Source organism: Rhyacophila brunnea, unplaced genomic scaffold (genome assembly GCF_057557595.1).
Source record: "Rhyacophila brunnea isolate RB1 unplaced genomic scaffold, BYU_Rbru_1.0 scaffold_21, whole genome shotgun sequence".
In the NCBI taxonomy this organism is placed as follows: Eukaryota; Metazoa; Arthropoda; class Insecta; order Trichoptera; family Rhyacophilidae; genus Rhyacophila; species Rhyacophila brunnea.
This window is the reverse complement of record NW_028232871.1, coordinates 24,334,803-24,359,396: the sequence shown is the minus strand read 5'-3', so window position 1 is coordinate 24,359,396 and position 24,594 is coordinate 24,334,803. Positions and strand designations below refer to the sequence as shown.

Sequence of the window (24,594 nt, the reverse complement as noted above, 5' to 3'; positions counted from 1 at the left end):
GCAATCTGTGCTATTGGTACGAAAATTATTCAGGACTATTATTATTTTTATTATACTATTATTACTCATAAAAGTTTTCTTCATTTATTGGGCATCGTGATCGTGAAATAGATATAAAACCGGCGATATAACATGCGATAGATTATGGATTACACTCAAATGAGTGGATAAGGAGACAGACACGGGTTTGCAATGTAATAGAGTTCGCAAAAAAACTCAAATGGAAATGAGCTGGACACAGCTCAAAGAAGGGACCATCGTTGGACAAATTTAGTCATCCAGTGGTATCCGAGAGGTACAAAACGTCCGCAAGATAGACCTAGAGGCCGCTTGATCGATGTAATGATAAAGTTCTGCGGAAGTGCGTGGCAACGTACGTGGAGAAGTGGAATCAGTTTGGAGAGTCCTTCATCCAGCAGTGGATAGATTCAGGCTGATGATGATGACACTCATAAAAAAATTCTTCATTTATTCATCGTGATCGTAAAATAGATATAAACCGGGATACGCTTCTCCATTATCTGCAGGGTTTTCTAACTCAAAAATCAATTTTTAAAAAAGCGATAAATGTGATATGTCGTGTACAGGTAGTTAATTATCCCGGGAAGTCTGTCAGGCATGATATTTTTTAACACGGCCACCCATGACCGTGGTAACCGCGAGCTGTCAAATGTCGAAGAGTAATAACTAGTTATCACGTCTTACTTGATTCCTCGAGCATTCCATTAGAACCAAATAAGACGTGTTAGCTGTGCTAACAATAATTGTAGACAAACGCCTTGTTTATGGAATTGCTCCAACTGATATCCTTGGTATTTTGTAGAAATAAAAACAACGAAAACGTAATTTAGGGAAACCCGTAGTAGGTACCTAGGTATTGTTTATTTGCTCTGCTGATGAAAGATCTTTCGAGTTCTGTCTAACCTTGCTACACACATAATATGTATATAAAATATATCTACCAACGATATAAATAAAGAATTATAAAGTATGTACCTACTCGTAATATATTTGTAAATGTCTTTCTTTCTATTAAAGAATGTTTAATTAAATTAAACAAAAAAATGTAGCATCCCTAGATGCGCCACTGTTCTGATGCTTTAATAAAAATGTCTTAAATTACTTAACTCAATTGAATTTCATTTATAACAGTCTACACTGAGTAAAGGATAACTGAGTTACCGCAAAATAATATTTGACAATAGTTGTAAATTATACTAAGCGTAATACTATCAATATATTATATATCTATATTTTTAAACTACCTATTATTGTGATTTATCATGTTTTCTGCCGTGCGAAAATCTCTCCAACATAGTTATCAAATACAAAGATGGTAAGTATTTTACAACGCTTTTATTAGCTCGTATTCTTATTTGTCCGGTGATTGTTTATCCAGTACAAATCTTGCAATCGATTTTTAGCTAACTTCCCGACTATATAGACATTTGAAACTTTTGGAATATATCAGAACACGATGCCAATGCATTCTTTTAATACTTTTAGCCATCATTAAGTAGAATTGAATTCATTTTCAGTCAATTCTGTTTTGTATGAAAAGTTATTTTGGAAGAAATCCGTAATCCAATCCACTATTATTGGTTGCTAAGTGGGTAGTCCTAGCAACAAAATTATTAATATATACGTGCGTTACTATGGAAATCAAAATTACATTTCAGTATTCTATATTTGTTTGTTTGTTTTTTATTTACTTCATATCAAGTACAAGTTTGAGCATATTGAGCATAATAATTCAACAGAAAATTTAAAAACTTTGTATATAAAATTTTCTTTTTATCTTGTAATTATTTGAAAATTACTTTGTTTTCAGTATATAATTGGGCAATACAAAGATACCTAAACGAAATTTCGAATCATACTTAGGTACCTACTCAGATTATTATGAAAATAATAGGTAAAAAATAACTAACGATTCAAATTCTAAATGCCAAATTACATTGGCAGATTTTCACGCTGATCGTCTGCCACGATCGTCCTCCCGATCGTCTGCACCGTTCGCCCCGATAACGAAATGTCACTTTGAATCGTTCACTGGAGTCGTGGACAAAATAAAATAACTCCTATATTTCGCTCAAGACTCGATCGAAGATCGGCGATAGTTGGGTCGATGATAATCGTGTGTTCTCGGTGATTGTCGACCCAACTGGCATTGATCGTGAGCGTAAAAGTAGTAATATTATTTTATTTTGGTCACGAATCTAGGGAAAGATGCAACATGACATTTAACGGTTGGGAGTAATCGCCTTGACTCCCTTGACAGTCTACCGGTATAATTTGATATACTACACACCTATTTAAACAAAAAATAAGCAAACCATTTCTAAAAGATGCAGTAGGTACCTACCTATTACCGTTTCGTGAAAGTATTCGTATAGAGCTCTGGATCATAATAATATAATAAGTGTATTATCCTTGAAATTTGGTTCCAAACAAAATAATAATATGAAACAAGCACCACTATAGAATCTAGACCAGGGGCGGGCAAACTTTTTGGATGGAGGGCCAAATTCAAGAATTCAAAATGAGCGGCGGGCCGCAAGTAAAATACCATTTTCAGATATACACTATTTATTATCACGAAAAATAAACATTACAAAAAAATTAATGGGATGAATGAAACTGTTGTACATTTTTTAACATTTTTTTTAAATTCAGGTGTTAATTTTATAGTTGATATTCTCAAAACTGCTTGTAAATGGGCATCGGAGATATTTCATCGTAAAGAATTTTTATTGAGGTTCATGATCGAAAATGTTTGTTCACATGTATAGGTTGATCCAAAAATAACGAACTTTTTTCTTGCATAGTCTTTAAGGTCGAATTTGTCTGAATTAATGGCATTGTAAAATTTAGAGATTTCTTCACGACGATGCAATTCTCTTAAATCAGTGTCACACTGCAAATCAATAATCTCAAGTTGTAGCTCTGTTGGTACACTATCAATATCTAGTGAAAATGAATCGCGTACTATTGCTAAACAAAATTTAATCTATGTCAATATATTTTTTTTAATTATAAAAAAGTTATTCGTTATCAGAAGTACAATTAATGATGGCGAGCCGCAAAAAAATACCCGGCGGGCCGCAGTTTGCCCCCCTCTGATCTAGACGATTATCCTATGCTATTTTATCACAGCCGTAATGCTGCCAGAATAATTAACCGACAGTAACTTACTGCAAGTAACGTTAATGACATGGATAATAATTATTATGATTTTTACATATAACATCATTGTCAATTGTATTATGGATATATTGTTGAACAATTGATGCAAAACATAGGTACGCTCTACGCCGTAGAGGGCGTAGGTCGTAGAGCATTCCCCCCACATCGCGAAGCGGGCCCTCAGACCAGGATGTTTGGCGAGCCCTCTTACCTATCACTTAGGTCACGGCAATGTGATTTTCTACAGTTGATTTCATAAATTAATATTCCGCGGAATCTTATGGTTCTGCGAAATAAAATTAAGCGCAATCCGACTATTTTTATCGATTTTGTTTGTATTTTTGTTGTCGGCATCATATTAAGGCTATACCTCAGTTGAGGCATTGTCTAAAAAGATCGTGGCTAGGCGATGCGCGGATTGTGCAAATGACGCGTGCCGAACGAAATATAATTTGTCATATAAATCCAACATGCGTTCATTTAATGTTCTGTTTATTGTTCTATTAATAACAATAATAATATATTCATTGACATTTTTTCTTTTTCAAGTAAATGGGTAACGTTTTTTAGTCATCTTTACACGATTTAAGAATTAATACCCCCGTCGCCATAACGAAACAAATTGACGTGTTCACAGCTCTACGTTCGCTCTCCGATTGCCAGCGAGTCCAAAATTTCGTAAAGTAAAAGAGTAAAGATAAGATAAGTAAGAGTAAAAATTATTTTGTTATTTGCCGTTTCACTGAAGTACCGCCTTAAGAAGCACTGACCGCGATCTCCTTTTGTGGTAACCAAGTAACATACGACCCTTCGCCATATTAGATAAATAGCCATTTCTATTGGTCAGGAATCACTAAAATATGATTATAAAATAAAATTCTACACGTGAATAATTATCATATTATTATATCAGTCACCATATTATTATCACGTCGAATTGCATCGCACTGCCAAATATTTATAAATGTTAATAACCTTCAAGTAAAATAGTTTTTTTTAACTATCGATTTGTGATGTGTATTTATCTCATTTAACTGGGCCCTATGCTAGACCCCTGTCAGCCCCCCATCCTTTGTGGGGGCCATGGCGTAGACCACATATGGCTATATTACAAGATGGTGCTGCGTAGACTTTTCAGGAGGATGAAAAAATGATGGATTATAAAAGTATACATCAAAGCAAAGCTTATTAATAGCCGACCTTGACGTAATATATCAATAAATTAAAAGTAGTGGTTCCCAGCAGGTGGGTCGTATTCCGTAGATGTTAATTGGAGGGGGTCACAACGGACACAGTTTTAATGCCTAGTTATGAAAAAAAAACATAAATCAATTATTAGTTCAATCAGCAACTTAGTAAGTACATAGTCGGAACATTACTAATAATACACCTACTCAGAGCATTTATCCATTTAAAACTTATACAATAAAATTTCAGAATAAATACTTAATAAAATATTTCTGGTGCGCGCACTGCACGTCACTGCTTCCCAGCCCTACATTAGTCCGTCTTAGAGAAAACTTATGGCATGCAAATATATATATAATATTATAATACGGTTGACATTATTATTTGTTTAATCAAAATATACTAATAAAATATATAATAACCACAGAATATACATAATATTATGAAAGAGTAAGAAGAAGAAAGAGAACGAGCAGAATAACAATGAAAAGCATGGAGGACCGCACCATATTTTAATTTTATTTTTTGTATATGTTGGAAACATTTATATACTACTGATGAATCATATTATGCTTCTTAAAATGACACCCGATTTTCAGCGACTCGGCCAGTGTAAAAACTTACTGTTTTAATATCAGCGGACTTAACTCGATATAAACTCACTTAATATTTGTCTCGAAAACGACCTGGCAATAATTATGAGTAAGCCCGATCTAGCTTGCATCTTACTCTAACTAATAGTCAGCGCATGACGACTTGCTCTGTCCGCTCAGACATGAATTTTTGGTAGTTTGCAAGCTTTGGGTTGCAGACCCTTAGGGTCATTATTCCAAGAACGCAAATTTAGTTTTACAGCCAGGGCAATACGGGTGAAATTCGGGAATCCATGTTAACGGTCTTAACGCATTATACCTACAAGGAAATATTATAAGACGATATTCGTAATAAATTTTGTGGTACATTTTTAAAATAACACTTGTATGGGAACTCCTCATCTAGTAGTATATCAATGGTTGGAAACAACTAAATTTCATGTTTAGATTCTAGTTGATTATCGGGGCACTTTTATTAAACATGGCTAAAAAACTAACAATGGTAAATATAAAAAAACATCATATTGTTAGGTTATGATTTTGTAATATATAACGCAGGAATACGATATCAGCTGAATTAATTACATGGAACACCATTTGTAACGATGTGTTAGTTTATATAGTGAATTAGTAGTGCACTTGTGTAGTTTTACGTAAAAGCGGGCGGACACTGCGTCCCTCCATATAGATAAAACAGTAATATACGATATAGATAGTATACCTAATAATAAATTCTGTCACTGTGTGGTAATATTATAATAATTATTGATTCTTGATTATTGATTGACATTTATTTTTCTGGTCAGTCGATGACTCATGATGCTTCTACTTTATACCGCGAAATGTCTCTGTAGTTTAAAATATATTCGACACATATCTATTGGAAATTTCAGGTGACATTTTATGTTGATACATCAACGGCAAGATTGATGGCCGCATAATAAATTAACCAGTACCGAATCGAATAAAATGTGTGTTTGCAGTCTCCACCGACTCACCTACGAGCCCCTGACAGAAAACCGATACGAAGAAGTGCTGGATCATCTCAGGGAAACCTCATACCATGACGTTCCACTCTATAAGGCTGCGGGGCTGGTCGGTAAAGGCAGAGCTCCCGTGGAACTTGACAACGTCTATCTTCACAGCATGATGGAGGGAGTTTCCATGATTGTCCTCAAAGAAGGAAAGGTATGAAATAACAGATTAACTTTCATTTTTTAAGGAGTAGAAAAAATCCCACCAGAAGCAATGTTCCCGATATTATGTTTATTTACTGCGCGAAATAAAACCGTTTTACGTGCGCTGCAGTATAATTTCTTCTTCTTTCGTCTTAATCCATATTCGCTCCGTAATAATTAAGTAATAAATCATATTGTCACCATGCATAGGTGTACCATGCATATAATCTTCCCATGCCATACCAGCATTCCGCGGTTCCACCGCATACAACCTGTAGAATGTAGATGGTAAGTATTTAACGGCCTTTCAGGACGCCGGAGTTCGATTAGCTTAAAGAACGCGCAGGCTTGCTGAAACTCTTTTGAGGCATCCATAGCACGTGGCTGAGTCAGGTCCAACGTCGCTTTTTCAGTTTCGATGGAACGAGTGGCAACATGGGATGGTAAATACGTCCTCTGGGACTGACTGCTGATGCGATCCAACCAAGCGGAGTTGTTGCCAGGCTCGGTCTACATACGGGCCGGGTTGGCCACGCCGACTTGATATCAACCAAGGCCAACTTTGAGGCATTTGAAAAGTTTGCTGCGTCATATGGAAGACATAATAATTCCGATCCCTCCTTAGATTCGTCACTTTCAACTCTTGACTCATGTGTTTCGAGTACAGACGACAAAGATAAATGGCGGCAGAACAAGTCAAGATTCCTTTTTTTATTTTCTTAACTCTTTCTTTACGCCGCGTTGCCACGATCCAAGTACGATCCGAGTACACTCGGACCGAGTGCCATTCGAGCGCACTCGCACGAGATAGCTTCATACTAATTACTCCTATCCAAGCTACTCGGACCGCGTCCTACTCTACTGGCCATTTCCCGTGACGTGCACCCCCAAAAGCTGTTAATACTCTCGAAATTTTGCCCGTCAGTAATTGGGGGGTCGTCCACGGCTCCGCGAAGGCCAGTACCTATATTCCTCCAAATTTTCAAACCATTTTGAAAAATACGTCCCTCTTCTGCGTCGCTCCTCGATACTCCCACTAACGATGAGGCTCTCCAAATTATCCTTTACCCTTCTGGTTATGTGACCAAATAATAACAGAACTCTATTGAGAAATATTTTAGAGAAATAATACCTACGTAAATTTAATTGTTATATTTTATTCTGTTTGTCAAAGATATCATTAATAACATGATTTGCGTACAGTAAGTAACAAAATATACACCTACATTATATTATTAGGTAGGCAGGTACCTACCTGTGTATTTAAGATAGTGTGAAAATGAAACTATTAAATGAAACATGTCTTACAATAATTAATATTATTCAAACAATTTCTAGGTAAGTAAACAAATGGCTATATTTACACGAAACTACATAATATTGCTACCTGAGCACTATTGTTTTCGTTATCAATTATTTATACATTGTAGTTATTCATTAAAAGACAAAGTAAAACTTTATCGTCTAGCTGCTGCGACGTTTATCGTATACATAATATTATAAAAGAGGCAGTTTCGTCTGTGGTTTGTCTGCCTGAGACGATAGTTTACAGGTTTAGACGAAAAGTCATGGTCTGCGAAATTATCGTAGCTCCCACTCCTCATCTCCGTAGCTTGATACATAAGTACAAGATTGTCAATATATACGGCAAGGGTTGCGAACCTATGGCACGCGAAATGATTTTGCATAGCACGCATTTGAATAGAAAAAATACCCATAATAATAATAATAATAAGTGACAGATCTCATTGTATAATAATTACAAAATAAAAAGAACTTTTTATATACAACGTTTTTAAATTTTCTTTTGAATCATATAAACTTGACTTGACTAGCTTAAACGATCAAAAAAAATTACTTGATAGAAATAATACTGAAATGTCATTTTGACATTTCATATTGACTTCCATAGTAACGCACGTATATATTAATAATTTAGTTGCTAGGACCCCAGATCCTAGCAATCAATAATAGTGGATTGGATTACGGATTCCTTCCGAAATAACTTTTCATACAAAACAGAATTAACTGAAAAAAATTCAATTCTACTTAAAGTTGGCTAAAAGTATTAAAAGAATGCATTGGCATTAGTTAAAAATCGATTGCAAGATTTGTACCGGATAAACAACCACCGGACAAATAAGAATACGACCTAATAAAAACATTGTAAAAATAGCAGGCAAATAGTCTTAAAGAATAAACATTACGTTTAATTTAAAAATATTTAATGCATCGGTCGGTCCTTAGACTTCAGTCAAAGACAAATATTATATTATCGCACTTACCTCATCAGTTCAACCTCTAATGCCGTGTCCACACTGGCAACCTCATTAAATTTTACGATAATTATCATAATTATCGTAAAATCTAACGAGGTTGCCAGTCACTTGTTGGCAGTGTGGACCCGGCATAATGTTGATCGATTTACAATGCTTGAGACCACTGAATGTTTCATCTGATCGGAGTAATTCTAGTGTCAATGTGTGCGTCAATAACCAAACTAATGAATACATTACAATACAGTATCATTTCTACCTACTAGTTTCAACAGTTTCAAAATTGGTGGACCGAAATACAAGTATGGCGCAATTGAACAAAAAAATGATAAAGCTGTGTGTGTACTATGTATGTTCTGTGAGTGCTATCTAGAACATCATATTTGTAATAGAATTTTTTTTTTATATTTTTCCCAATACTGCTCGGCACGTCAGACAGCTGAAAAATAATATTTGGGAAATTTTGGCACGCGCACGTAAAAAGATTCGCCAACCCTGATATACCTGTTTATTTTGTGATAATAGTATTTACGTAAATTGAGTTGTATTAAAGCAAAAACGCCACTGTCCACAAAAATTCTAAAATGACATATGAATGTACAAAATATTCTACATATTCTTGTGTATGCGTACAACTTAACATATGAAATGCAATATCCTCAGAAAACCATGAAAAATAAATTTATACATAAATTGGGTTTACATGCAGTCACCAGTCATGCAGACAACATAATAAATTAGCAAAATGGCCATCCTATATTCGTCGCCGTAGATGTCAAGGGAGCCAGTCCACAAAATCATATTGTTGAGAAACAGGCATTCAAAGATTTTGTGTGACAAAGAAAAGTAACATTTTTTTATAGAACTTTTTTGTTTTTCAAGATATAACGGTGAAAATTTCAACATAGAATATTCTTTGTGGTGTTATCTTTATATTTTTTTGTACAAATAACTAAAAAATATAGTATCTTAGAAGTTATGTGTGTTATATCTCTTGACCACTGAATATTGAAATGTACAAAAAATGTAGTCAAAAGAGTTTTATGGCTTAAATCCATTGACCACTGCATCTTTGGTGAGTTTAAAATGCTTTTGTGTACTTTACTAATTTTCGCCAAATTTGTGGCTTGGCTCCCTTGACATCTACGGCGTAATATTATTACTTACTAATGTTGAGATGCAAAATCACCACTGCCCGAAAGTTACAAGAAAACTCATCACTGTCTATTACTAATCATTAAATTTAGTCACTTGGATTATATTAATTTTAAAAACATTTGTTTCTGCACCATAACAGTTCACTTAAAACTCACATGTTCGTATAAATATAGTGTTAGAATCAACCCAACAACGGTTATATTTGATTTCTCACGATATGACTTTGAGGAACAGTGGCGTTTTTGCTTTTATACAATTCGTATTGGTGGCAGCAAACGCCCACTATTATAGTCAGGCCGTGACTTGATTAGATTCATACATTTAGAGTTGGGTTTCGGGAATTTCCCGACGGGAATTCTCGAGAAATTTTCGAGATTTTCCATCCTGAATCTCGAGAATTTAAATTTTTAACATTTCGGGAAATCCCGGATCTCGAGAATCTTTTTTCGGGAATCGGAATTTCTTTACTATCAAATATTCATTGAAAAAACGATTTCTTATATGAAAAAAGGCGGACAGAAACACAAAACGTTCAAAAACTGATCGGGGCATTTAACACAATTAAGCCAACGTCGACCCAAAATGAGCGCAATTTTTGAAACATCAGGAAATTTTGTGTCTCAAAGCGTACGCGATTGTCAGACGCAGCGATTGATAGTCTGTGTTTTTTGAAATTCAACTTTAATAAGTAATGTTTTGAATTATTTTTGTTTTCCTACTTCTATTTTGTTTGTCTTCTTATATAAATAGAAAAAAATCATATATTTTTGGAATTTGTCTGTTTTTACACTAATGTTAGGATTTTCACAGGTTGTTTTTTAAATTTCCCGATATCTCGACAATTCTCGAGAATTCTTTTCTGGAAATCCTGAATCTCGAGAATTCTTTTCTGGAAATCCCGAGTCTCGAGAATTCAAAATTTCATCATTTCGGGAAATCCCGAATCTGGAGATTGAGATTTTCTCGGGAAATACCCAACTCTACCTACATTTCAAATAAAATGCTGCTACACACGACAGCATCATGTATTATAGCAACGGTCAACGGGGTAACGTTGTACCGTCAAAATCACTTGATAAACAATTAATATTATCATTTTTATTGTTTTCAGTTAGCTGGTGTAATGATTAATGGTATTTTAACACCAGACGCCGTGCCTGGTGCTATAGCCAATATGAAGAAGTCGACAAACGAAAGTTACAAAAAAATGGACTACATGTTTTTAATGCTACTACTGGAATTAGATATTTTCGAAAGGTAAATTAAAAAAATATATGTTTCAGTATGACGGTTGGAGAACTACTATGTAAATCTTTTTACAAAGAGTTAGAGGGAAAACGGTAACATTGGTACTGCCATGGGAAAGGTGTAAGCAGGTCGTGCGTTGCTTATGGGTGGCAAATGAAGGAACAAATAACTATTACAACGTTTGTGACGGTTTTCCATGAGGCAGTCTGAGTGCGACATCTTGGTTAAAACATTCATTGAATTCTATTTTTGCATTGTAATATCCAATGGCAGTTTATCGCACAGCAATTTCTTTTACAAAGGAGCCTCCAAACATCTCTCATACCATGGCCCCTACAAGGGGGAGCTGAAAGGGCTCTAGACTGAGGGCCCAGCGTGGTGGGTCGACCTGATATGTGAGATAAGCGCACATTACAAAGTTGCCCTAATGGGAAAAAAGTCGCTTACTTGAAGAGTATTAATTTTTTTAAATGTCTAGTTGAGTAATGCAACTTTTAATTACTGTTTGTCGATATTCGACAACTTCATAATTCAAATAGATTTATTCAACAATACATAAAAAAATCGCTAAAAATACACTGAATACCCTTAATTTTACCTGAAACAACATTTAGAAAACCATTCTATAAAAAGACCCACTGCTTTTAACCCTAGCGATGGGTAGGGGGGGCCGTCAAAGATCCTAGTCTAGGGACCCGCTTCAAGATGTGGGTGCCATGTCTTATATACCCACGTACGTAGGTACGCAGTAGATGATGTATGTGTCAATTTTTGAAAGATTTTTGTTGCATTAATTTGCCTTAAGTCGAAAATCTAATATATAAAAATTAATATTTGTTTGTTTGTTTGTTTGTTCGTATTTTATGCGCTGCCATACCGTTCATCCGATTACGATAAACCTTTGTCAACTTATTGCTTCCACTTGCGCGAAGAGTATAGGCTATACTAATATATAAAAATGAATGTCTGTCTGTCTGTATGTCTGTGTGTCTGTCCCGTATGCGTTCCTATACCATTCATCCGATTGCGATGAAACCTTCGTCAGTTGTTGTGGTAACACCCGCAAAGGTTTCTGAATTAGTACAACCATCTTCTTCTTCTTCTTCTTCTTCATCATTATATCTTCTTTTATTCGTATGGTTCCTATACCATTCATCCGATTGCGATGAAACTTCGTCAGTTGTTGTGGTAACACCCACAAAGGTTTCTGAATTAGTACAACCATCTTCTTCTTTTTCTTCATTCTATCTCCTTTTATTCGTATGGTCCCTATATCATTCATCCGATTGCGATGAAACTTTTGTCAGTGGTTGTGCCAACACCCGCGAAGGTTTCTGAATTTTTACAACCATCTTCTTCTTTTTCTTCATTATATCTTCTTTTATTCGTATGGTTCCTATACCATTCATCCGATTACGATGAAACCTTCGTCAGTTGTTGTGGTAACACCCGTAAAGGTTTCTGAATTAGTACAACCATCTTTTTCTTCTTCTTCTTCATTATATCTTCTTTTATTCGTATGATCCCTATATCATTCATCCGATTACGATAAAACTTTCGTCAGTGGTTGTGCCAACACCCGCGAAGATTTCTAAATTTGTACAACCATCTTCTTCTTCTTCTTCATTATATCTTCTTTTATTCGTATGGTTCCTATACCATTCATCCGATTGCGATGAAACCTTCGTCAGTTATTGTGGTAACACCCGCAAAGGTTTCTGAATTAGTACAACCATCTTCTTCTTCTTCTTCTATTCGTATTCGTTCCTATTCCATTCATCCGATTGCAATAAAACTTTCGTCAGTAATTGTGCCAACACCCGCGAAGGTTTCTGAATTATTACAACCATCTTCTTCTTCTATTCGTAAGCGTTCCTATACCATTCATCCGATTGCAATGAAATTTTGATCAAGTATTGTGGTAACACCCGCAAAGGTTTCTGAATTAGTACAACCATCTTCTTCTTCTTCTTCTATTCGTATGCGTTCCTATTCCATTCATCCGATTGCAATAAAACTTTCGTCAGTAATTGTGCCAACACCCGCGAAGGTTTCTGAATTATTACAACCATCTTCTTCTTCTATTCGTAAGCGTTCCTATACCATTCATCTGATTGCGATGACATTTTGACCAGTTGTTGTGCGTACGCCCGCGAAGGTTTCTGAATTAGTACAACCGTCTTCTTCTATTCGTATGCGTTCCTATACCATTCATCCGATTGCAGTGAAATTTTGATCAAGTATTGTGCTCACGCTCGCAAAGGTTTCTGAATTGATACAACCATGTCTTCTTCTTTTTCATCTACTCTATCTTCTTCTATTCGTATGATGTCTCCTCTGGGGTATAAAGAGGCCGGAACCATTTTTTGAGCTGACTCATAGTAACATGTGCAGGTGTCGATTACGGGGGAAAATGCGTAGAATCATTTTCGGTATTAATGTATGTAAATTGGTTGTAATAATATATAAATTGGTAAATAGGTTGTGTCAAGTGATTTACTGTGTAAATTTTTTTTAAATATGTATAATTTAGGAAATAATTGATTTTAATTATAAATAAAACCGTAATTTGCTAGCACAAATTTCTCAAAAAAACTATGTTTACGAAATACTTTAATTGTTATCATATTTTGTGTGTATGCACTATAATCCGCCGCTTTCACTAATTTGACACATGTCTGGTTTTTTGGGGTGGCGGATTACTAAGAGAGTACTGTAATACGATTTCTCCAACCCTTCAAAATAGGCGTCTGTTTCATTGATGACCTCAAATATTTTTCGTTGTATGTAAAAAGTTCTTTTTATCTTGTAATTATTTAAGATAACTTTGTTAATTTTCTAGGTTTGGAATCAACAAAGCGATGGAATGCCGTCTACTTTCCACCACAAGAGAATATCGAGGGTCAGGTTTGGGGAAAATATTGGTTGACAGATTGACACAGATGGCGAGTGATCTGGATTACCCTGTAAGAATACTAAGCTAATTCAACTCATTTTACTTATCAACTTATCAGTGGCGAAGCTCACGAATGGATTTTAATTCTATACTATATATAACTGTTAAATGTAATTTAACTATGTTTTTTTAACAATAATATTATTATCTGGCAACTTAAACACGTGTCAAGAATTTATGCTTGTCCTTCATTCTGACAACTGCTCTCGGTCGGTTTATGCACTGACATTCATTCAATATTGTCCGGTTATTATCCAGTTGCAACACACGCTATTGCACGTCTATATTGTGTGGTTCAATTTTGTAGAACACTTACACATTCAGAACCCTGCGTCAAAATGTTGTGTATTGGGGTATAGCTAATGTGACCAGACGTCCCGTTTTCACCGGGACAGTCCCGTTTTCAGGCGGCGTGTCCCGGTGTCCCCGAACACAGCTTCGGGACGCCAAAATGTCCCGTTTTCGAAAAGAAAGAAACTTGTGACCAAGATACAGATGATTATGAGTATTAATTTTTTCTAATTACATTACACTGCAAAAAGTGTCTGAATGGAACACTGGGAATGTTTCAACCGAAAGTCGTTGGGTGAAGATGTTCAAACACTTGCGCGCCAATAATTTGGGTCACAAAAATTTTCGTACCTATAATAATTATTGAATAATATATTATCTGCCCGGCACTAATGCACCAGTAGAAAGGGTCTACTCTCTTATGAATAAGTTGTAGACGAGTGAAAAAACACAGTTGAAAGTAGGTTTCCTTAAAGCAATGTAAATTATAAAAGTAAATTCGAAAAAATCCTGCCAAGAATTTTATTCGTTTTTTAAATCAACACCGGATATACTAAATTTGTTCTTCGGAAAAATTTAAGGGCGGACGTGCTCGGCGTGGGTCAAAATGGAGCTTTTATTCTATTTTCAAAGCATGACCCTGGACATTCCTTAAGCGTTGGAGATAATCTATTTATATAATTTTGAAGCCTTATTATCCTTTATATTTATTTTAAACATTTGATGACTGCATTAAGTATTTTTATTACATAAAATAGTATTCCTTTATTCTAAAATAAATATAAAGGATAATAAGGCTTCAAAATTATATAAATAGATTATCTACAACGTTTAAGGAATGTCCAAGATCATGCTTTGATAATAGAATAAAAGCTCCATTTTGACCTACGCTGAGCATGTCCCCCCTTTACATCAGATTAATTTTCATGTATTTTCATACCTGTGTGTACGTTTCATTAATAAAAAAAATGTACCTACTAACTATTAAAAAGTATGTAGGAACTCAAGCGTTGTATGCGTCTACTCAAACATACCTACCGATAATCTTCAAATAAATAAATAAAATAGGTAACCTAATATGACATCAAAAAACATTACTATCTTGTCAATTGTATTGTATGCAAGTGTAAGGCGCCTAAAATGGATAAATACCTACCTTTTTTTAGGTAAAAAATAAATGGTCACGTTAGGTATAGCCTACCGGAATTCTATTTATTAATTTGTTCAGTGAACATGACGCTCCTTATAAAAAAGTGCAACTAACATCAGTCGACCAGGACACGGCAAAGTTGCGTGCTAAAAATGATAACTTAATTGCACCAGACTAAATAAAAATCTACCGATCATTGTCATGAGTGTGGGTTACTCGGAGGTGTGATGTTATGTTATTATGTTCTTTATAGGCGGTAGGCGCGCAAACAAGGGGGCGGTTTTCGGGTCCGGACCGCCCCCTTCTTCAGAAACGGAAAAAATATATATTATTTAGGTAAAAGGAATATTAGTTTCTTTTAGTTTTCGTCAGGACCTCATGACTGAGGATCGTGACGCGGATGATTTGGCTGAACAGTATTGTCAACGGGTTGTCTCCACTGATATCGGCATTCGGCGTCACGCAAGATCTGTGGCCACCGGACGACCCGTGGCACTCATAAATTTGTGCGACCATCTGGGGAATCCAATGCTTACTTTAATATTCCGATGCGGCATGTCTAAAAGACAAGACAGCGCGGACGACACAAACGGACACCTAACGATCCGAATAATTATGACCGTTACACCAAGCGTATTCGATAACCACTTGTAGATACGACAGCTTACAATAACACGTACGTAAACACCCTCAGTTACACCGGTGTTCACCGTAGACTCAAAGTTTAGAGTGTCTGGGTATGGAAAATGTACCCGGAAAAATCGCGATTGAAACGATGAGAAATTAACCTAGACGGCGGGGTGAATGTGGAATCTAACGGCATCTGCTAGTTTTTTTAAACGACGCCCCCTCCCACCGCCTTAAAAATAAATATTAAATTATTATGAATATTTTTTTCGAAATGGAACCCTTCATCAAACCATTTTTCTGTATGTGCGCCTGAGCGATACACTAGGACACACTGTGTGACATGGAAAACTGATTACAAAAAACACTGCATTAGAGATTGGGAAATTAATGACTTCTATATTGCAGCAACGGTAATAAGTCGTAATTGTGTGAAATCATTAATCGAATTCTTCTTTTTCTCACCGTGCCGTCTTCTGCCGAAGGCTGACCATTTCTGGCAGTAGAACTAGGTACTTACATCTCTCTATCCTGAACTGGTTATATCAGATCACCAACGCCATGGACATGACCCAATTTTAAAGCAATCTATGACGTATACCTACTTTTCCTCTGCTGCTGTCTTCCATCCATTATGAATAGGATTAAATCAATTGTTTTATTGTGAAAATTATGGTCGAAATATGCAGATCAGATTAACTAATTTGTTATGTTTAAAAATGTCAATTTTCGAATAACTATGTATGCAGTATGACTGTCCATGTGTGTCTATACTGACCATTTACTTCCATCCAGTTGGCAGTACAGTAAAACCTCGATATAACATACTTCGGATATAACGGAGAAAATATCCGGTCAAGGGTAAGGGTTTACGTAGGGTGTTGATTTACACTTTTCCACTTATTAAAAACACTGATTCAGGGACATTAAGTATATTTCGCTTGACAAGCAACAAGCAATTACTAACAACATTTGTAAACGCACGCTTTGGCGCGAAAAAGGTAGCAAATCGTATTTAGAGGCGACGTTCAAGGCTCAACGATAGGTAACCGATTGACCGTACCTACTTTCGATCCTTCGTCCGCCCAGAAAACAGATAACGGTAACTTTCTTTTTTGGGGGATTTAGGCATTATGATATTTGGTATCACCGGTCAAATGTGAACATTTTTAAAAAGACTTGTTAATGTTGCGCTTGATACCGCCTAAACCATGGCATTCTCAGAGGACCCAAGGCCATGAGGCCTGAATCGTCATTGGGCGGATTCATGCAGACATGATCAGATCGACTACGAAACAGAAATTTCTAGCCCTTCCTTTTAAATATATGGTTGAAAAATTCTGACCCAGAGGGTCCGCTTCAGAATGTGAGGTCCATGATCGAATCCATTTGTCAATGAACGAAGATGAATTTGGATTGACTACTGTAAATAATTGATTGTGCTAATAAACAAGCACATTCGTCAAAAATTAATGTAATATAAAGTAGTAAAACCTTGTTTATTTTTTTTCATTTATTATTCGTAAGTAGGTACATTGTTGACTATTTAAAAAGGTGTCTGTATTATTTAATGAAATAAGGGGGGTTGAGGCGCCTAGATTAGATTTTTTTAAAAGGGAGGCGTAGTAACATAAAGTTTGGAAACCACTGACTTAACATTTGAATTTTGTCTAAAAAACGAGACGTTAATTACCCTTCATGGATATTTTGTCTATAAAATAAGAAGACGTTAATTACCCCACGTTTAATTTTTTGAAAATGCAGAAAATTATTGATCACAACGCGTACTATAATTTTGAAGGCACTGTACTATAATTCCACTTTCAAAATATGGCAACACTGATTGCGACTTTGCGAGAGAGATATTCGTTAATTCGTTGTTCCAGTGTTGCCGTGTCTACTGAAATTTTTGTCAGGAAAAGAAGAAATTATGATATTTGTGATTGTGATGAATAAAAGTCACTTTTTACATGATTTTTAAGACACTTGTGAGATTATGTCAATATTCACGCTTTCACCAAACACAATCGTTGAATTTCATACATTTTTGTCAATCTACTGAATTCTGATAATTTTAGTTGGCAACACTGCGTTGTTCTCTCTCCTCCGCCTCTCCGCGTCGCGTCCACGTCGGCCGCTCGGAGTCGACGCACCTTCGTGGATTATTTAAATTTTTAAAATATCATGTTTTAGATGTTATATTCCAAAAATAAAAAGCCCTGTTTCCGCCGTAAATCCGCGTTGTCAATAAAACCCGCATGTCCCCGAAAGGAGAAGCCAGCAAACCTAACCTAGACATTGCATCATCCCACGTGGGTCCAGCGCGTCCTACGCTACCCCCCATCCTTCCGGAGGTGACAATGTTATACCACCGTTTAAATTTAAGTGTCACCGCTTATAAACAATGTTCTGCGCATGAAAATCACATCACAACTCTCGCACTCGAATTCAAGTCATAATGCCGTCCTGCTCGTAGACTGAACGTAGCACTGACGTTTGAAACGCTGACCGCTAATTCACACAGCTGCACAGCAGTTTAATTTGTTTACTCAAAGTGAATGGATGCATTTATTACTCCATGGTTTACAATGGTTAGAAATATATTAATATGACCCTGGGTATCACATCATGACTGAACGTGTAATAACAGACGACGTTACAATCTTAGAAAATGAGGATGGAAGTAAAGATAGCGACGATGAAGAAACAACACGCCCAAAAACAATGTTATCAGAGATCGCATCTCAATGATTTAATGACCTAACCTAACCTAACCAAACCTAACTCAAGACTGAAAAACGCGTGTCTAATATTATATTAATGATCTATTTTAATCTAATAATTATTTCCAGATGATAGTCGGAGAGGCCGTAAATAATTTCCTATGGAAGCTGCTAGTTTCAGAAGGCTGGATTATGCTAAGAGAATTACCATACAGTGATTATATCGATGAAGCCACCGGTAAATCGTTATATAAAGTGGATCCACCTCATCACATCTTGGGAGTTTGTGCCAGGATTATTGATAACAGGTGCGTGCTCTTTAACCAATTTTAAAAGTATTTTCAGCAGATTCAATTTAAATGCTTGCCTGAGATAATCAAATTGTTCTACGCCTTGATGATAGTATTTTCTAGGATGATTTGTATTAATTTTATCCAGCTGAATGTTTAACTTTATTTGTTCCATGTTCATTTTAATGTCTATGCGCTGGGTTACCTCATATAGTTCACTGATCATATAACCCGGAATTCCTGTAAATATAAAATGGTTTTTCAACCAACCAGCATAGCAATGTGAGACACTGATTCGATCCGGCAAAATCAGGTACATATAATAATATACACTTTATTTTCAATTTCAGATGCAAATCAAAAGACCCATTGCCGCTTCCAAATCCAAAAATTTACTATCCAATCAAGATGGATGATTGATTTTTTTTCATGAATGAAAATAATGTTGAATTCGGACAAACCGAAATGGTAAATGTGAACCGATATCCGTATGTGAAGAAAGTGGAACCATTGACAGATAAACAATGGATTATATTATTATGTACTCTTTTATATTTAAATTATGTTATACAAGTTAGGTACAGTAAAACCTCATTAATTGGAAATTGAAGGGACAGAAAATTGAAATAAATGACGAGTTACAAATTCTAAAACATAATATAATGTGGTGACATGGCTCTGTATATAGGTATTTCAAGAGGATTGCTCGTAATTGGCCGGAAACTCAATAAGTCACAGATCGAAATTATATAGCGATAGGTAGAGTAGTCGTATGACGTATACTATGATTTATGACATGTCTCAATCAATTAAAACATTCCCCCAATGAACAAGGTGTATTATTTTCCCACCGAATAATAAAGACCGATAAGTTCTTAGTCAATACTCTCCTCATGCCACACACACTTTGGGTAATAAAAAAATTAAAAAAACATTATTCATTAAACTAATAGCAATATGATGTCAACTTTTATCCTTATTTTCCACTGTGTTTGTCCAAGTAGATCAGAGTTCTGCAATTTGTGTCGCTAGATTTCAAATTCAGCCAAGTCCATAATAGATGATTAGGAGAAAAACAGCTTTTTGTTTTCTGAAATACAGTCACAAGGGTGAAATTTTATATTATTCCGAGTATAGAATATTTAAAATTAATAAATTCCACATTTTGATAATGTAGAAATATTAGAGTGTAGTAGTTCTTCAGCAATTCACAAAAAAAGTGAAAAATACCTAAAGGTAGACTTGGCTGATTTTGAAATGTAGCGACACATTTCATCAATGTTCATCTTAATATAATCCTTCCCTCACAAAAAAATTCATGTCTTCTCTCCTGCAATTCTTCCCGTATTTGTCGCACAGACCCGGAAAGCAGTTTGTTTAGAGCAGTCTTTCTCAAAGTGGGCGATAACGCCCCCTTGTGGGCGCTGGAGGCTTTCAGGGGTGCAGTAAAAGGCTCAAAGAAAATTAGGGGGCATTAAGGAAATCTAGAGGGGCGACGGCATTATGGTCGGTTGTTCAACGATTTCTGATTCCAATCGTCGTATTTGAGTGAACGTGGATTTAATGCTGTAGTAACGTAGCTAACTAAAAAGAGAAATCGGCTGCAAGTTACTAAACGTGGTGACTTACGACTGTTTTTAAGTGAATTCGAGCAAACTCATCGAAATGCATCAGAATCATCCTTCACATTAGACAAGTTTTGAATTCAAAGTTTTCTTTTAATGTTAATAAAAATACTTCTAAAAATGAAAAGTATGAGTTTTATTTCCTCTCATTGAAACATTCTTTGATTTCAGAAATAGGATATGGGTCACACCCTATCCATATAATAATGCTTCTTTAAAAATTATATTTGCAATAACTAAGATACGCAACAGATGGTAATGTAGAAAGGTAAGTTAAAAAATACGGGGGTCACTAGATTTTTTTTAAATCTCAAAGTGGGCGGTGGTCGAAATAATTTTGAGAGCCTGTAGTTTAGAGATTGCAGATAAGTATACAATCTGCTTATTAGCTAATTCAATGATGACACTGGACGACTTTACAACCAGATTGTAAATTCGCTGGCTTGTAGCTTGTAAAGTCGCTCAATGTCATCGATCCATGACCTACCTATATAAAAGATTCAGTTATTTTTACCTTTTTTCACAAAAACATCAATATTTAATATATTACGCAAGGTTTGAGATTTAAGATTCATTTTATTGAAAATAAATAGTTTTGTCAAAACTCAGTAATTTACCTATTAGAAAAAATCCAAATCCCACTTACAATTTTTTTCTAATAGGTATGTTTCTGAGATTATGAGTTGGTGCGTAATTCATTTTCGTAATTACATCACTAGATGTCTCTGGTAGTATTTCACTCCCAGTACTAAAAATAATAAATTTCTCTAATAAATAATGTAAACTTTTGTTTTAATATGTGATCAATCTAAAACCTTCGCCATTACCTCATGGTTTGTTTCCAACTGCCATAACTAGCCCGGAACATTTTATTATTCGATATTTCAAAACAAAGTATCTACCTACTAAAGTAACTAAAGCTAGGCTAAAAAGGCTAAGAGTGAATTTTCGAATGGGAAAAATATTTGGGTGAAAAGACCTAAGACAAATAAATCAACATTGATTAAGGGCGGACGTGCTCAACGTGGGTCAAAATGGAGCTTTTATTCTATTTTCAAAGCATGATCCTGGACATACCTTAAACGTTGTAGATAATCTATTTATATAATTTTGAAGCCTTATTATCGTTTATATTTATTTTAAACATTTGATGACTGCATAAAGTATTTTTATTACATAAAATAGTATTCTTTTAAACCTCTCGCTCTAATGTTTTAGAATATAGTCATAAATGTGCAGTGGTGTTAAGATTTTTTACGTTTATTAATTTTTAAACGCATTTATAAAACCATCAGTATAATTTATGTCGACATTATTATAGTGAAATATTTACGATAAAAAATTATATTGATAATCTCTGTGATCCCAAATTTGACAAGAATTAGGCATTTTATTATTCAAAAAATGAGCAAGATCAACACATTTGAAGATAATTCTAAAGATACTAATTATAAGCTATGTGTTTGACCATTCAAGTGTGATAAACATCCTACGAATAATGAATGCTTTATAATAATTATTGACCTAAGAATAAGGTAGTGTTTTTTTGAAATACGCCATTTCTTTTGGCATTCCCCAGTGGTTAAGCTACAACATACGGCCGTAGCCATAAATTGACAAACTAAAACTGAAGTAGGGAGTAAGATCATGATAACGCGCGTGTTTGAACATGTACCGTTTAAAAAAAAAAGATTTTTTTCGGTTAGGTCCATTTTGACCTACGCTGAGCATATCCCCCCTTTAACTATGAATAATTCACAAGATTTAAGAATGTACCATTCTAATTATTGAACATACATAATTTTGAAAAACACTTCTGAGAAAATAATATAATATAACCAATAGAAAAAATCTAAAAATCAATAGTAGCTTGATTTGGAAGAGCGCTGATGAGCAGGTATTAAAAGGCCAATAGTTAAAATTTGTCGTAATTAGTATGTCACCTAGTAGCATAGTGGACAATGCGCGGGCAGGGCGTAAACCCAAGAAATGGTGTGATTTTTTATACAAGAAGGCATCTGTACACGCTTGATTTGTACATTATAATGGATATGAGGAGTCTAATTACAAAAAGCGACAAGTCCACAATTCAATATTTTCGGGAAGCAACGTTTTTATGTTTCAACCTTCAATTATTTGTTTCAACGTGAGATTATTTTTTTGACGTGATGTCGAAATTAGAACCAAATGGCAATTTGTTTCACCCGATAAACTCTTAAATGTAATAAATATAGGCAAAATAAAATTTGACGTAGCGCTACTTGTACCTCACTTTTTAATTTATTCCGTATAAGGCACATATTTCCGTGGCACTGTCATGAGTTTACCAGATGCTACAGCATGGGAGACGCTATTTCCAATATTGAACGTTCCCTTATTGGTAAACATGCGCGAAATCAACCAAGCTTTAAATAATATGAAACACGGACTTGGCGCTTTTTGTAATAAATCGAGACTTAAAATATTTTTTTTAGTAGGGTTATGTCGCATTTTGGAATTTATAGATCAATACATATTGTGTAAAATTATACAAAGAATACATGCGTATTTTTGCTCGATTTTGACCAAATGTGGACTTATCGCTTTTTGGAATTAGACTCCTCATATACAAAGAAGAAATATTATACTAGCTGTAGCTTGTGCAGGCGCAAGTATAAGTTTTAAGTCAAAACAAAAAATGAAAAAGTCTGGGTTAAAGACTATAGACGGTGTTTTGGTCACCTGCCCTTAATTCGTGAATTACGTCAAAACTATCTCGATGATCTTAAAAATTATTGAAGAATGAACAGTTTGTTCCAACATTTGATTACAGATTCATCCTCAATATCCCCAATCTCCTCACTCCCGTCAACATCAATTCTGTAGCTGCAGAATAATAGCGATCAAATATCTATTGTTTAATGTATCAAATTATTCTGCAATAATATATTCCCAGCGAATCCATTTCCAGTAAACAAATCTTAGCTAGATCAGCAAGTTGGTTGGCGATATTAGATACGGTATATTATTACATCATATCACAGCACATTATATCATTACGGTGTATTAGCCGAATAATCATTTTTCATGGTATCATATTTTCTTACGAATAATATTTCACAAGCTACTCGATTTAAAACGCTGACTCTATAATTAGTCGAATATGATTATGTACCATAATTTAATGTTAATGTATTACTTTTTATTGTATAAATAACGAAGAATAATTTATCTAAATGTCACTCGAATCCAAGTACCTAGCTCGTAACTATCTCAGTAGATTATATGTACTATCATTGTATAATATACTATTGTACCGATACGCTGCAAATAAATCTCACCCTGCTACATCGTAGACTTCATTATCATCATCCTCAACCCACACATCGAACACCACAGTAGTGACCCAACAATTCTATCACCAAATCCATATTTGACATGTTTGCCGTTGGAGGTTCTATATGTTTATACAGCGGCAAATACATTTCGAAAATAGCCGATATACTGGATTATTTGTTAGTTTGGGTTAGGTTAGGTTATCCTAACAAATAATCGAGTATATCGGGTATTTTCAAAATGTGTTTGCCGCTGTATCCATCATAACCGACTTACCATACATCATACCCCATTGGAAGCTCTTGATCCTTCGTGAAGAGCAGCAGATCGTAATACCACAATGATGGTTCATATACTAATTCATCTCTTCCGCAACCACTACGTCGACTTTCCTCTGCTTTTTTTAACTCTTTCCGAAAAGAACCTCTAAGGCTTTGAATTTTTTTTACTACAAAGTCTCTATTAGCCTCGGGAAATCCTCTCTCTGAAGAAATTAATTATTTTTGCATAATATGCAAATTATGCCACATCACATAAATTTCTATTTTTATATATTATGGCCGATTTGATTCTTCACAAACATGGGAATGTTTTATACATGTCCATAAGGTCCGTAATAAATTGGCAAGAGAAATTGCAAACGTTAATTTGTGACGGAACTTAATAAAACGATATGACGTACGGCACGCGTGAAAGATTAAACGTGTTAAAAAATCACTTGACGTACGGCACGGGTGAAAGATTGAACGCGATTCACCTAACACTTTCCGTTACGCACACTAGGATTTCA

The 24,594-nt window shown here is 35.1% G+C and overlaps 1 protein-coding gene across 1 annotated transcript; it reads left to right on the top strand.

Moving 5' to 3' along the window:
* Window positions 1–1,144: 1,144 nt before the first annotated feature.
* On the top strand, window positions 1,145–19,692 carry LOC147070883 (uncharacterized). Its single transcript, XM_085948845.1, has 6 exons — window positions 1,145–1,336; window positions 5,951–6,155; window positions 10,691–10,836; window positions 13,670–13,793; window positions 18,704–18,882; window positions 19,215–19,692. The coding sequence occupies exons 1-6, from the start codon at window positions 1,284–1,286 to the stop codon at window positions 19,282–19,284; spliced, it is 777 nt and encodes a 258-aa protein (XP_085804971.1). The 5' UTR covers window positions 1,145–1,283; the 3' UTR covers window positions 19,285–19,692.
* Window positions 19,693–24,594: the final 4,902 nt, after the last annotated feature.